At 36.8% G+C, this 15,598-nt stretch overlaps 1 protein-coding gene across 1 annotated transcript in view; it reads right to left on the bottom strand.

The window, feature by feature from the left end:
• The window catches only part of trpm2 (transient receptor potential cation channel, subfamily M, member 2), a 71,594-nt gene that overhangs the window by 33,958 nt on the left and 22,038 nt on the right, over nucleotides 1–15,598 (bottom strand). The window contains exons 8-13 of the mRNA XM_079821122.1: nucleotides 11,596–11,698; nucleotides 8,236–8,357; nucleotides 4,472–4,813; nucleotides 2,837–2,977; nucleotides 630–765; nucleotides 399–544 (exon numbers count right to left, since the gene is read on the bottom strand). Of these exons, the coding sequence (XP_079677248.1) occupies nucleotides 399–544; nucleotides 630–765; nucleotides 2,837–2,977; nucleotides 4,472–4,813; nucleotides 8,236–8,357; nucleotides 11,596–11,698 (990 nt within the window). The remainder of the gene's footprint in view (nucleotides 1–398; nucleotides 545–629; nucleotides 766–2,836; nucleotides 2,978–4,471; nucleotides 4,814–8,235; nucleotides 8,358–11,595; nucleotides 11,699–15,598) is intronic.

The raw sequence follows: 15,598 nt of genomic DNA on the forward strand, positions 1-15,598 counted from the left end.
ATGATATTTCCTGTCTCTGATTATGTTCCCCTCTAGTCGTCGTAGTTCTCAGTGTAATATGACCCGTCGCGCTCTGTCTCAATGGCCTGAATCCACTTTTTTGTCCTTAAACGCTTGTTTTTTGGGTCAACAGCTTATAAAAACGTCTGGGTTTTTGCTTCTGGGTTTTGTTTAGCTTGTTTGCTGTACACTTTGTCACATATCAGCTTTTATACATTGTTCAGTTTTTTGTAATAAGTCCGAAATGACAAGGAGGCAGCTTCACGCAATGCAAAGTCAATGGAGACGGTTTGATTGTTTTCCCCCCTGGTGGGCGTGGCCTTCAGATTATGACGCGTGTCGCTCTGTCTCTATCCGAGTGTGATATGCCATTGGTATTTCTGACAGGGTTTGTTCACCTGGACTCCGGAGTGAGCGATGAAGCTTTTATCATCGGCCTCCAGAGCGAGCCACAGACAGGTGCTTCTGCCCCAGGACGGAGAGATGCGGATCAGCAGCTTCTGCGCCCGCTGAACATCCCAGCTGTGACACTCGCTGAAGACGCCTGGGACAGGAAGCCACACACACACACACGGTTCAAGATCACAGCTCAGGGCGGAGGGTTTGAGGTGATGTGTGTAACGTCATACCGATGGCTTGCTTCTCATAGTGGTTGGCGAGTTCTCTCATTTCCTTCGCCTCTTCGCTATCATCCTCGCCGCTCTCCTGAGCCAGTTTCCTCAAGATCTTACTGGCTGCCAGAGCGGCTGCGATACAGTCTCTGCACTGCAACACACACACACACACACACACACACACACACACACACACACACACACACACACACACACACACACACACACACACACACACACACACACACACACACACACACACACACACACACACACACACACACACACACACACACACACACACACACACACACACACACACACACACACACACACACACACACACACACACACACAAACTCTGGGCATCTACAAACTGCTATTTAAATACAGAATCTGATTATACTACATTAATGCAATCATATCAGTATTTACCAGCAGGGTAAATAAAGGATTAGTTCACTTTTAAATAAACTTTTGCTGATAATTTACTCACCCCCATGTCATCCAAGATGTCCATGTCTTTCTTTCTAAAGTCGAAAAGAAATTAAGGTTTGGATGAAAACAGTCCAGGGGTTTCCTCCATATAATGGACTTCAATGGGCTCCAAACGGTTCAAGGTCCAAATGACAGTTTCAGTGCAGCTTCAAAGGGCTTTAAACGACACCAGATGATGAATAAGGGTCTGATCTAGACAAACCATCAGTTTCTGCGAGAAACCCAGCAGTATTTATGATATTATTTTACCTCTTATCAGACAAACGTGATCATCTCTGAGCTCAGCCATAACTTCCGCTAAGTGAGGTCAAAATACGATCGTGGTCATAGATATATCGATAGTAGATGCCTCATTCTACTGATCCGTGCAGGCGCTAATGAGGCATCTACGTATACATCTATGACCAGGCTCGTATTTTGACCTCACTTAGCGGAAGTTATGGCGGAGCTCAGAGATGATCACGCTCATCTGAAAAGAGGTAAATTAATAGCATAAATACTGATCGGTTTCTCACAGAAACTGATGGTTTGTCTAGATAAGACCCTTATTCATCGTCTGGTGTCGTTTAAAGCCCTTTGAAGCTGCACTGAAACTGTCATTTGGACCTTGAACCGTTTGGAGCCCATTGAAGTCCATTATATGGAGGAAACCCCTGGACTGTTTTCATCCAAAACCTTCATTTCTTTTCGACTGCAGAAAGAAAGACATGGACATCTTGGATGACATGGGGGTGAGGAAATTATCAGCAAAAGTTTATTTAAAAGTGAACTAATCCTTTAAATGAATGCATATATGCAAACTACAAAACACTCTAAAAAATGCTGGGTTAAAAATAACCCAAGTTGGGTTGAAAATAGACTACGATTTTTGTTATCCATCAGAACTAAAAAGAAAACAAAAAAAAATGTTACATTAAAAAAATGTTTAACAATAAATAAAATACAAATTTATAACAATAAATGAATTAACAAAATAATTAGATGAAATCCTTACAAATGTTGCCTTGATCAAAAATTAGAAATTAAACAAACTGAAATAAATAAGTTTAAGTTTGAAGAATTAAAATGACTAAAACTTAAATAAAAATAAACTAAAGAATAGAAATATAAAAAAGCAAAAATGGCAAAAAACACATAAAAATGAAAATAAAAGCTCATTTAAAATCAATAAATACTATAATAGTACATTTGTGGCCCTGGACCACAAAACCCAGTCATAGGGGTTAATTTTTGGAAATTGAGATTTATACATAATCTAAAGCTAAATAAATAATCTTTCCATTGATTATGCTTTGTTAGGATAGGAATGTTTGGCCGAGATGCAACTATTTGAAAATCTGGAATCTGAGGGTACAAAAAAATCTACATATTGAGGAAAATCTCCTTTAAAGTTGTCCAAATGAAGTCCTAAGCAATGCATATTACTACTAATAATATATTTTTTGTATATTTACAGTAGGAAATTTACAAAATATCTTCATGGAACATGATCTTAATATCCTAATGATTTCTGGCATAAAAGAAAAATGTATAATTTTGACCCGTACAGTGTATTGTATAAGTATACCCGTGAGACGCAGGACTGGTTTTGTGCTCCGGGGTCACATTTTAATAAATAATAATCAAATAATAATAACTTTTTTACCAAAGAGTAGGATAAAATATCAGCTTCTACCACCAAAATGAAGCAGAAAACAGGTGAATATAAAGAGTCCGTGCTGTACCTGCTCCCAGCCGATCTCTGCCAGTTCTGGGTTATTCTGTACCACAGCCCAGAGGAAGAGATCGCGGCCCGGGTCCCGAACCGTGTCTGCGGTCGGGTCTTCACCAGAACACGGCAGCTCCACCGGCCCTTTGGACGGCACCTGAGAATCAATTAAAGACACACTCTCATCATTACGTTTTATAGTTTGATGATCTTATTTATTGATGATTCTCACAAAGCATATCAAAAACATGCACAGGTTATTTTTCACCTCAAAAAATAAGTAATATTAAATTATATTTTGTATGAAGAAAAGAAGCCTACTATCTTTGAGATTATTTGCATTTCCATGCCAGTTAATAACCCAGTTTATCATTATCTATACAACATCAATATTTTTTCTTGTTCTACAGTCAAAATAACATTCTCAAAACTATATTTAGGTGAGAAACCAGGCAAAAAAAAAAAAGATTTGAAATGAAAAAAACATTGTGAATCTTAACTTAAACTATTAAAAATATTAAAAAGTTTGCAAATTTGAAATATTTCCTTGGCAACTAACTGAAGTCAAATATGTTCAAGATGTATTATTAAAATGACTTTAAACTAAATAATAATTTAAAAAAAGCCAAAAATATATTTTTTAAAAACTGTTAGTGTTTTCATTGTTAAATAAACCTATTAAAAATATTTTTTGTTAATTGAAATACATCTAAAATAAAATTAAATATAAATACATGAGATGAAGAACTTACAACAACAAAAAAAGAAAGAGATTAGAAATGTGGCTTTGGCAAATAACAAATAAGTGTAAGCTAAAGTACTAAAATGACAAAAAACAAAATTACATAAAAAAATTAAAATTAAAACTTACATTTAAATTAAAACTGAAAATATAAAGTATGAATATTAATAAATACTATAATACTATATAAATATCAATCAAAATAAATAAAATAAATAAATAAAAATGAAAATAATTAAAAATTAATTAATTAATTAATTAAAATAAAATAATAATATTTTTATTATAAATTAAATTAAATTAAATAATTAGATTAAATATAAACATAAGGCAACATTTCTCATAGTTGCCTTGATTAAAAATGAGAAATGTTGCCTTATGTGCAGAGCTGTTATTGTTAACTAAAATAAATAAAAATATTTACAAATATTTTTGGTAACTAAACTAAACTAAATTAAATAAACAAAAATAAAACAAAACAAAAATGTTGCCTTACATTACAAATAATATTAAAATTATATATATATATATATATATATATATATATGTATATATATATAACTAATAAACATGACAAAAGCACATCACTAAATTACTAAAAATAAAAAAATAAAATAAAAAAGCGAATTAATAAATACTATAATAGGTGACGTGACGTATAGCCAAAGTGAAAGTGACGCTTTAGTATATAAATAACACTAACATAACACTTCTGCAAGACTATCATTCAACTTTTACTTATTTACTTAAGTTATACTCATCTTAAACTGAAAATATAAAATATTAATATTAATAAATACTATAATACTATATAAATAATACTAAAATAACACTGTACTGTAATGTGAAAATTGTTTTATTATTACTTTTTTCACTTTTCCCCCAGAGGTGTTTTTGTCTTAAACTTGCCGTTAAGCGCACATCATCATTGGTTGGCTTGTAGCATGAAGAGACGTATAACGGTTGAGTGAAACTTCCCAGCAGGTGGCGCACTTCTACAGACACGTGACTCAAGGAAATCTTCTCGCTTCCGGGGGTCGGCGCTTGACCCCTGCGGTTTTTGCCCCCCTGGACCCGTTTTGCCAGCTTGCGCAGGAAGAAGCAGGCGGGCAGGTGGGCGTAGAGCTTACAGAGCGTCTCCTCGTGTTCCAGAAACTTCCGCACACACACCCCATTCTCCAGCAACAGCCGCACAAACTCAGGTTTGTCGCCCACCAGTGCGGAAAACATGGCCGGATGCAGATCACAGGACTGAGACGGGAAAGAAATCAACAAATCATGACAAACCCAACATAATAAACACTCAATGAGACTCCATGGGCACTATAGGAACCTAGTTTTTCCTTAAAGGGGTGGTAAAACACATTCTTTTGAAGGCTTGACTGTGTTTGTGGGGTGCACTGTAACATGTGTTCATGCTTCGTTTTAAAAAAAATGGCCTTATTTTTCATATATTTGACCTTTATTCTACACTGCTCTGTCCATCCTTGTAAAACGGTCTGATGCTTTCCGGGTTGTATGAAGCCAGTCCCTCAAAAATACGCGATGGGCTCAGATTGGTTAGCTGGCCCAGTGTGTTGTGATTCGCTAACCGCCTAGTGCACGTTTGTCGGAAACGTCACGCCCCTTACCTTTACCGGAGGCTGTGCTTTGGTCAGTATTAGAAACAACGGCGTCAATAAAACCATCTAAGCCCGAATCAGGGTCCGTGTACTTGGTGGCCAACGGATTTTCGTTTTAAAAGGAAAAAAACAAAAACGAAAAACGGCTCGTTTCCCAATTTCCATTAGTAAATAGGAAAACAAAAAACGGAAAACAATCCATTTTTCTTTTCTTTTTTTGATATTAAAAGACGGAAAACGGAAAACAATCTCGTTATCCGATTGTGTTTATAGATGGAAATCGGAAATCAAAATACGACCAGGTCCGTGTACGTTTTTGATAGTTTGATTTCCTATTTGAAATGAAATAAGCAGAAATTAGAAAATGGCTCCTTTATTCGTTTTTTCGTTTTAAAAAGGATAAGTTAAATGTTTCTTTTCAACAAATAAGAATATGAACAATCTTTTTATATACAGTTACTTGACCAGCGCGTGCCTCCACAACTGAAGAGTGCGAGCCACACAGCGCGCGTACACATTAGGCAATATTATTATCAATATTATTATTAACAATTGTAATTTTTTTCTGGGGTGTTAAACTTTTTATTACATAATATTTCATAGAAAACTTTGGAATAATGACAGACATGGCCTGTCTACATCTAACAGATACTGAATGAGAACGCGCTTGCCTGGTGGCCGTTGAGAGTTGCCATGGTAACCGTAAACACAAACAGAAACAGCTGGAGAGGACCGCGTCGACATTTCTCTCTGTTTTATCGCAAGTTATCTAAAAAAAAAAATTACAAAAACTTCAACAACGGCGTCAGATTGGTTAATTAACATTACCTACAGTCTCCTTTAAGTATTTTTGTTACTATTTATACCTCTTTTGTATCTTTCCTGAATCATTTGAAATGTCAACTAGCAAATGGTACGGACCAATCAGACCCAGAACATTTGAGTGAAGATGATCGAGCAGAAGCTGTTCAGTCCTCAAGAGTAAAGACTGCGGATCTATAGTGATCGCTACTGAATGGCACTTTAACTTTTGTATTTTTAGAACGATTATAGCCAAATATCTGTCGCAAGAACTAACCCAAAACGAACACTAAGCACTGGCTTTACTAGTAAGTTAGCTAAATCACACACAGAACCATGTTTAGCATGCCTGTAGATAAACAATACATAAAAGCTCTAATCAAAGAATCATTTACACTAATGCCAAGTTCGCTGTTGAGATTTTAACGTTAGTGTTTGTAACGTTAGGTGTTCGTCGGATAACGTTAAGTATGAGTGAGCATTTAACAGACTGGTTTGCAGAACAGCGCTGTCATCTGTTTCCTTCCTTGCTACAACCTATTACAGGAAAACACATCGATGAAAAATAAATCAGACTTACAGGTTGTGGCCCGTAAACAGCTTCTGTTTGTAAATCCAGCTTTCAGGACAAGCCGTTGTGCATATCCTGTATTGAACTCGCGAAGTTTGTGGAAGTTTTCCTCCGTGAAATGTGCAGCGCGCGCGTCGTGCATCCACGCACCGGCAGTGTTTTTTTCACGCAGCTGACGTTGTGCAAATCTGCCATTGAAATCGCGAAGACGGTGGAAGTTTTCCTCCGTGAGATGTGCTGCAGGAGCCCCGCGCCTGTTCCCCGTCTCATACACACGTGCATATAACATGCTGTATGTTAAACACACTGCAACGCACCCCCGTCCCACAAGGAAGGCTGAACAGAGCAAGTACCCCAGACCTGCAATCCGGATGAAAATAACAGCGTTTCCTCTGCATCGCGGCAACAACACTCCAGCCTAACTATACCACAACAGCGCCGCGATACAAAATGGCCTCACCCCGCCTTATTTAATATTCTCGGAGGAGGGGTTTATGTAAATATTGAGCCTGTTGATGTCACCAACCCTGGAGGAATGTGTGTAGTCGCCTACTGGCCGTTTGCTGTAGTTCTTAGAAACTGATTTCTTTAAAAGCAAATATCTCCCTTTGCTTTAAACTTTGAACGTTGTAACTTTGCAGATGTTGTTTATGCTCAAGCAGCAACATTACACGCTAGCTAAAGTTAGAATAGTGAAATCATGGTTTACCACCCCTTTAAAGCTACACTGTGTAACTTTTTTAGTTTATTCTTAGCTAAAAACACTTAGTTCTTTCAAAAATATATGTGCTCATTAATGTATATTTACTTCTTTCAAGTAATAAAGTATTCTCGTAAGTTTATAATATGCCATTGAAAATATATACGGGTGAGGGTTTGAATGCGGGTCGCCATGTTGCCCCTCCATCTTGAAAGTACATTAGCCAAAGAGGGACATACCCGTGAATTCAAGCTTCGCCTTTCGTGTTTTAACACTTGATGGCACCGTGTCGAATGTGGACGAGGTCGAACTGGAAGCCATGTTAATCTTGGACTAAATCGGCCACTGTAGGAGTTAAAACGAAATCGGAATTGAGAGGAACAGAAACTAATATTCACTGGATGGTCATATACCTTTTCACCTCTAGATGGGGGAAAATATCACACAGTGTAGCTTTAAATAATGAGTTATGCAAAAGTTTGTGAACCCCTGACCAAATAACAAGTGAAAAGACGTTAAAGTGCCCCTGTTGTGCTTTTCAGATATGCAGTGTGTGATAGAGCTGTCTTTTAATGTAAAAGGTCTTCACAGTTTAAAGATCAAAGTGTAGATAAATGGAGTTTTTGTCTCTCAAAGCAGAGTAGACCAATCACAGCAGACTGGGCCGTCTGACCAATCAGAGCAGAGTAGACTCTCAGGAAGGAGGAGTTTGATCAAATGGTTTCAGACACTGTGAGAAAAGACGTGATGCTATTATGAGAAAATTAAAGTGTTTTTGACCTTTGATGCATGTAAACCTGTTGTAGGAGACTCTAAAACTAAACTAGGAACCTTAAAAATAGCATAATAGGGGCACAAACTGTGCAGTGAACAAACTTGATGTATTTCAGAAAATGTTAATTACTATTATTTCACTGTGGCATTTCAATATAGTTTTATCTTCTGTAATTCTTGTAGGTTTTGCGTTATTGTTACCCACCGTCCACTGGCTCTCCTCGGTGAAGATCTCAGTCTCTGCGATGTCGACCCGGTTCCAGGCCACCGCGAGCTCCAGCTGTCTCTCCCAGGACTGTCGGCCAGCATGTTCATCACTTCTGGAGGCTGAGGAGACACAACACGTCTAGAGGTTTAACTATTCTTACCAGTTCGTCTTTTGTATTTCTCCTCATAATCGAGGAGGGGGGGAAATCCTCGAGTCTAACTAGCTAACAAACAAACAAACAAACAAACAAACAAACAGACTGACTGACTGACTAACTAACTAACTAACAAAAGAATAAACTAACAAACTAACGAACTAACGAACAAACAAACAAACAAACAAACTAACTAACGAACGTACTAGCTAACTAACAAACTAACTAACTAACTAAAGAAAGAACAAACTAACAAACTAACGAACTAACTTACGAACAAACAAACTAACAAACAAACTAACAAACGAACAAACAAACAAACAAACAAACGAACGAACGAACGAATGAACTAGCTAACTAACAAACTAACTAACTAACGAACGAAAGAACAAACAAACAAACTAACGAACGAACTAGCTAACTAACAAACTAACTAACAAAACATACTAACTAACAAACTAGCTAACTAACTAACGAACGAACTAACGAACTAACAAACTAACAAACTAACAAACTACCTAACGAACGAACTAACTAACTAGCTAACTAACTATCGAATGAACAAACTAACGAACTAACAAACTACCTAACTAACGAATGAACAAACTAACAAACTACCTAACGAACTAACTAACTAACTAGCTAACTAACTATTGAATGAACAAACTAACGAATGAACAAACTAACGAATTAACAAACTAACGAATTAACAAACTAACAAACAAACAAACAAACAAACAAACAAACAAACTAACGAACAAACTAGCTAACTAACTAACAAACTAACTAACTAACAAAACAAACTAACTAACTAACGAACGAACGAACTAGCTAACTAACTAACTAACTAACTAACTAACGAACGAACGAACGAACAAACTAGCTAACTAACTAACTAACAAACTAACTAACTAACTAACTAACTAACTAACTAACTAACTAACTAACTAACTAACTAACTAACTAACGAACTAACGAACTAACTAACGAACAAACTAACAAACTACCTAACTAACGAATGAACAAACTAACAAACTACCTAACGAACGAACTAACTAACTAGCTAACTAACTATCGAATGAACAAACTAACGAACTACCTAACAAACTAATGAATGAACAAACTAACAAACAAATAAACTAACAAACAAACAAACTAACAAACAAACTAACAAACAAACAAACAAACTAACTAACGAACGAACTAGCTAACTAACAAACGAACTAACAAAACAAACTAACTAATGAACGAACGAACTAGCTAACTAACGAACGAACTAACTAACTAACTAACTAACTAACTAACTAACTAACTAACTAACTAACTAACTAACTAACTAACTAACTAACTAACTAACTAACTAACAAACTAGCTAGCTAGCTAACTAACTAACTAACTAACTAACTAACTAACTAACTAGCGAACTAACTAACTAACTAACTAACTAACTAACTAACTAGCTAACTAACTAACTAACTAACTAACTAACTAACTAACTAACTAACTAACTAACTAACTAACTAACTAACTAACTAACTAACAAACAAACAAACAAATAAACAAACAAACTAACTAACTAACTAACTAACTAACTAACTAACTAACTAACTAACTAACTAACTAACTAACTAAACAAATTAACTAATGAACGAACGAACTAGCTAACTAACTAACTAACTAACTAACTAACTAACTAACTAACTAACTAACTAACTAACTAACTAACTAACTAACAAACTAACAAACAAACAAACAAACAAACAAACTAACTAACGAATGAACTAGCTAACTAACAAACTAACTAACGAACGAACTAGCTAACTAACAAACTAACTAACAAAACAAACTAACTAACGAACGAACTAGCTAACTAACAAACTAACTAACAAAACAAACTAACCAATGAACGAACAAGCTAACTAACTAACTAACTAACTAACTAACTAACTAACTAACTAACTAACTAACTAACTAACTAACTATCAAAAACAAACTAACTAACAAACAAACAAACAAACAAACTAACGAACGAACTAGCTAACTAACAAACAAATTAACAAAACAAACTAACTAACGAACAAACTAGCTAACTAACTAACTAACTAACTAACAAACTAACAAACTAACGAACTAACGAACAAACTAACTAACAAACTAACGAACTAACGAACAAACAAACTAACTAACATAACTAACTAACGAACAAACTAACATAACTAACTAACGAACGAACATAACTAACTTACTAACTAACGAACGAACAAACTTTATAAAATAAGTAAAAAACTATTTAAAATATATATATATTAATAATTAATTTATTAATTTAATTTATTCATAAACAAAAATAAAATAAAACAAAAATGTTGCCTTAAATTACAAATAATATAAAAAGAAATATATAAATAAAAAATGAATAAACATGACAAAAGCACATCACTAAATTATTAAAAGTAAAATAAAAGCAAATTAATAAATAATGTAATAGTGACGTGACGTATAGTGTAAGTGAAAGTGACGCTTTAGTATATAAATAACACTAAAATAACACTTCTGCAGGACTATCATTTAACTTTTACTAATTTACTTAAGTTATACTCCTCTAAAAGAAAGTTTATGAGGCTTTACTTGAATCAAGCGATCATTTTATGTGGCTTTCATACAAAAATAAACATTATCCCTTTAATTTTACACAGGGTGGACAGTTCAAAAACAGCTCAAACCCTCGTCACCTTCTGTCTAACATCTCTTTTTGTGCTTCACCACGAGCATCCAATTCACAGACAAGTCAAGTGTGTCTATAAGCGAGCACATGAGCACTGTGATAATATTCAACGTTAAAAAAAATCTCTTTAGCATTTGAGACATGCATCATCCATCAATATAGCATAAACACTAACAGCTTCCGCAGTCAGAGAGGTTTCCAGATTCTCAAGGGAGGATAAATGTGCTCAAGTACGTCTGAGCTGAACGAGATATATACACTTTGTGGGATTTCTTCCAGGAATGGGATTCATTCTTTCCGGAAACCATCAGGCCAAAGCATTAAACAACTCCATCAGAAAACCTAAAGAATAATGTCAAGATTACAGCTAAAGATCCACTCACAACAGTGGAAGCCGCCATCCAACCATTCCCAGCATAATGCAATTACCCTCTGCCCGGAAATGTGAATTTAAGTCTTCAAGTCTTCTTGACCGTACCTTTCAGCAGAGCCTGTAGGATGGCAACGTCAACATCATAGTTTTTATCCTCGTCAATACGAAACACAGTCAGCAGATGAGGCAACCGGATAATGTCCTGAATCTAAAGAAAGTCAAAAATAAACATCTTCTAGATCACTTACAGTACATGTACAGTATAGATACATCATGACTATCCTGCCCCCTCAATCAAGACGAATGTGAAAATGGATTTAATGTTGAATAGACAATTTACAAGTCCCATGGCATGAACATTTTATTTGATGAGGTTTTTCAACATTAATATGAGTTCCCCTAGCCTGTATATGGTCCCCAAGTGCACTGAAAAAAATTATTCGTTGAATTTACTAAAATGTTTTATCGTAAGTGCATGGTCGCAATCAATTTATTTGATCTCAATTTAAACAAAAACACATGCAATTCCCATAAAACCAATGAATTTTTTTTTTTATTAAAATAAAAAAACGAAATTTTAATTATTTAAACGAGCACAAATTAATTAAGCTTAATTTAATCGGGCCATAATCATTTTTTTTCAGTGTGGCTAGAAATTTCGACAGGTGTAAACCGAGTTCTGGCTTTCTTTCTCTGCCTTTTGAGAAAATGAGAGCTGAGATGATCTGGAATCTTCCCTGTATGTCGTCATACGGCCGCCCCTTCCTCTGCTTTGCCCCGCCCAGAGAATTAGGACAAAATGGATTCAGTTTATGTCAGCACAGGCTTTACAAAGACCATATGGATTCGACAGCACCGCCACAAACAGTGAGTAACAGTGTTCATTAATGCCTGATCTGTGATCAGTGATTTCTGATGTGTAGCTAATCATTCAAGTTCACGCAGATGTTCTTTCTAGATCGTTTAATACTGTTCATGCATCCGTGAATCAAGCCAGTGACTAAACGATCAAATTCACATCGTTTCTGTTAGTAGCATGAAACAAATCTGTTATTTAAATTGTGATTATACGCTAGATTAGCGATCAAAGAACTCTCTCTTTATAATGTTCGGATCTGTCAATCACACGTCGCGAGTGTATCTGCACACTTGCCCAAACTGCCGTTATAATGAATGGCGCTGTTATGCAGCACAGCGAAGCTCTTACTGTATTCATGTCGATGTAGTGTTTGCTGTTAGTTGTGGTCAAAGCATTTTGTGAGAGAAAACGTGTTGCAATGACGAGATCAATGCATTCACGCGATCAACAGACCGTCTGTCTACTCAATGCTCATCACTGCAGCCCTTCATGTGATGGGAAAAGATCATAAAATAATGCTATAATCCACACTTTCACGATTTGTTCCTCTCGACGGCTGTAATGGTACATTACATGTGTTACAAAGTTCGTAGAATAAGGAAGACTGGGACTCGTGTTTTGCAGCAATGCGACGGCGTCTGCGAGTTGTGCGCCTTCACACTAGAGTTTACGGTACGTGAAATACAGGTACGCTCAGAGATGTATAGTAACGAAGTAGAACTACTTCACTACTGTACTTAAGAACTAAAAGGCAGTATCTGTACTTTACTAGAGTATTATTTTTTTCTCCTACTTCCACTTTTACTTCAGTACATATTTTCGATGAGTTTAATACTTTTACTCCGATATTTTTTTATGTGCTGCATCGTTACTCGTTACAATTATAAAAATGTTACGAATCATTCCATTCCAAACCCACATTACCGCGCATGAGAGAGAGAGCGCGCGAGAGTGCGAGAGAGAGACAGAGCACGAGAGAGAGCGCGAGAGAGAGAGAGCGCGAGAGAGAGAGCGCGAGAGAGAGAGAGCGCGAGAGAGAGAGCGCGAGAGAGAGAGAGCGCGAGAGAGAGAGAGCGCGAGAGAGAGACAGAGCGCGAGAGAGAGAGATCGTGCGAGAGAGAGAGCGCGCGAGAGAGAGAGCGCGAGAGAGAGAGCGTGCGAGAGAGAGAGCGCGCGAGAGAGAGCGTGTGAGAGAGAGAGAGAGAGAGAGAGCGTGCGAGAGAGAGAGAGCGCGAGAGAGAGAGCGTGCGAGAGAGAGAGCGCGAGAGAGAGAGCGCGAGAGAGAGAGAGCGCGAGAGAGAGAGAGCGCGAGAGAGAGAGAGCGCGAGAGAGAGACAGAGCGCGAGAGAGAGAGATCGTGCGAGAGAGAGAGCGCGCGAGAGAGAGAGCGCGAGAGAGAGAGCGTGCGAGAGAGAGAGCGCGAGAGAGAGAGAGCGCGAGAGAGAGAGCGTGCGAGAGAGAGAGCGTGCGAGAGAGAGAGCGCGAGAGAGAGAGCGCGAGAGAGAGAGCGCGAGAGAGAGAGCGTGCGAGAGAGAGCGTGCGAGAGAGAGAGCGTGCGAGAGAGAGAGCGCGAGAGAGAGAGCGTGCGAGAGAGAGAGCGTGCGAGAGAGCCGGGCATTCACTGGCTGCGTCCCAATTCGCATACTATCCGTACTAAATAGTATTCGAAAAAAGAATTAGTATGTCCCAAATCTTAGTATGTTAAAAAAAGTATTCCAAAGATTCCCGGATGGTTTACTATTTCTGGTCAGAATCCGAAGTGCAGATCGATGCGCACTCTAACGGCTGATATTGCCCACAACCCATTGCGAGATGGACGAGGATTCGATTAGAACTACAAACGCGGATAAAAAGTGATAAAAAACTACAAACATGACGGTTACGCGAGTCTGACGGTTAAGTGGAGAGGATTAGATAAATTGGTTTGAGTGAGCAATTATCAGTATTTAACCAGACGAAAAGATATTTATTCAATATTATCCACATTATATTTCTCCTTCAGCAGCATTGAGAACTTTTGTAATGATACGTTTGGCCATTAACTTTGCAAACACATGAGAGGAGTCTAAAGACTCATGAAAGGCAGATCAACGAGCGACTACATTTCTCTCCGATAAGGTAGGAAATTAAATTGAAAGTGGGGGATTTGAACTGTCACGATGATTGACAGGGCAGTTTAAACGGTGACGGGACGCACGTAACAGAGTCCGTTAAAGATGACGAAGTAGTATGTCCCAAAGCTTGCATACTCTTCTGCTACACACTCAAAAGTATGTACTTTTTCTTCACAAAAAGAGTACATACTTTTAGGACGTAGTATAAGTAGGCGAATTGGGACGCAGCCACTGTCTTTAGAACAACACGAGCGTCTTGCGCTCAAATTGCTCTCGATTTGTTTACATAGTTAATGTGCACTGTGAAGTAACATATACAAACAATGAACAGCTGTATTTTTATTAACTAAGATTAACAAAGATTAATAAATACAGTAACAAATGTATTGATCATGGTTAGTTCATGTTAGTTATTAGTCTAATACATTAACTAATGTAATGTTAACAAATCAAACCATATTGTAAAGTGTTACAAACAAATCATTTACTCAGAACACCTCTTGAAATGAGAATATAAGTGTGCTTACCCCATTTTCTTTAGTAAGAGTGGTTATAGTAAGATTTAATCTTAATGAACTACAGTATTTTCAGGTTATTTATATGACAATATGTAGAAAAATTACCTACCAACATTGTGATTGTCCTTTAGCTTAATCATTTGAAATAATAAAAACAATATGATGTTCAAACTTTTGACTACTTTCTTTAATAACTACATAACACAATACTTGTACTTTTACTTTCAGTACTTGAGTAGTACATTTTAAAATAAACTACTTGCAATACTTAAGTACAAAAAATTTTGAATACTTTAGTACTTCTACTTAAGTGTGGTGCTTAAAGAGCACTTCAACTTCTACTCAAGTCACTTTTTTGATAAGGAACTTGTACTTTTACTCAAGTATGTGTCTCTAGTACTTTATACATCTCTGGGTACGCTGCGCATCCGTTGACGCTTTCCGGAGAGCGAAACGCTTTTTCTCTGAGTGTTCAGCGAGTGAATATATCTATGCTAAACTCATTATTAGCCTCTAACACACACACTGGCGAGTAAAATCGATTTTTGGCTAATGATACACTGAAAAAACAGGAAAACACATGTTGTCCAATTTACTTAATCGTATTATTTGTGATC

The sequence above is a fragment of the Gobio gobio genome (assembly GCF_949357685.1).
Source record: "Gobio gobio genome assembly, chromosome: 7".
Taxonomy (NCBI): domain Eukaryota; kingdom Metazoa; phylum Chordata; class Actinopteri; order Cypriniformes; family Gobionidae; genus Gobio; species Gobio gobio.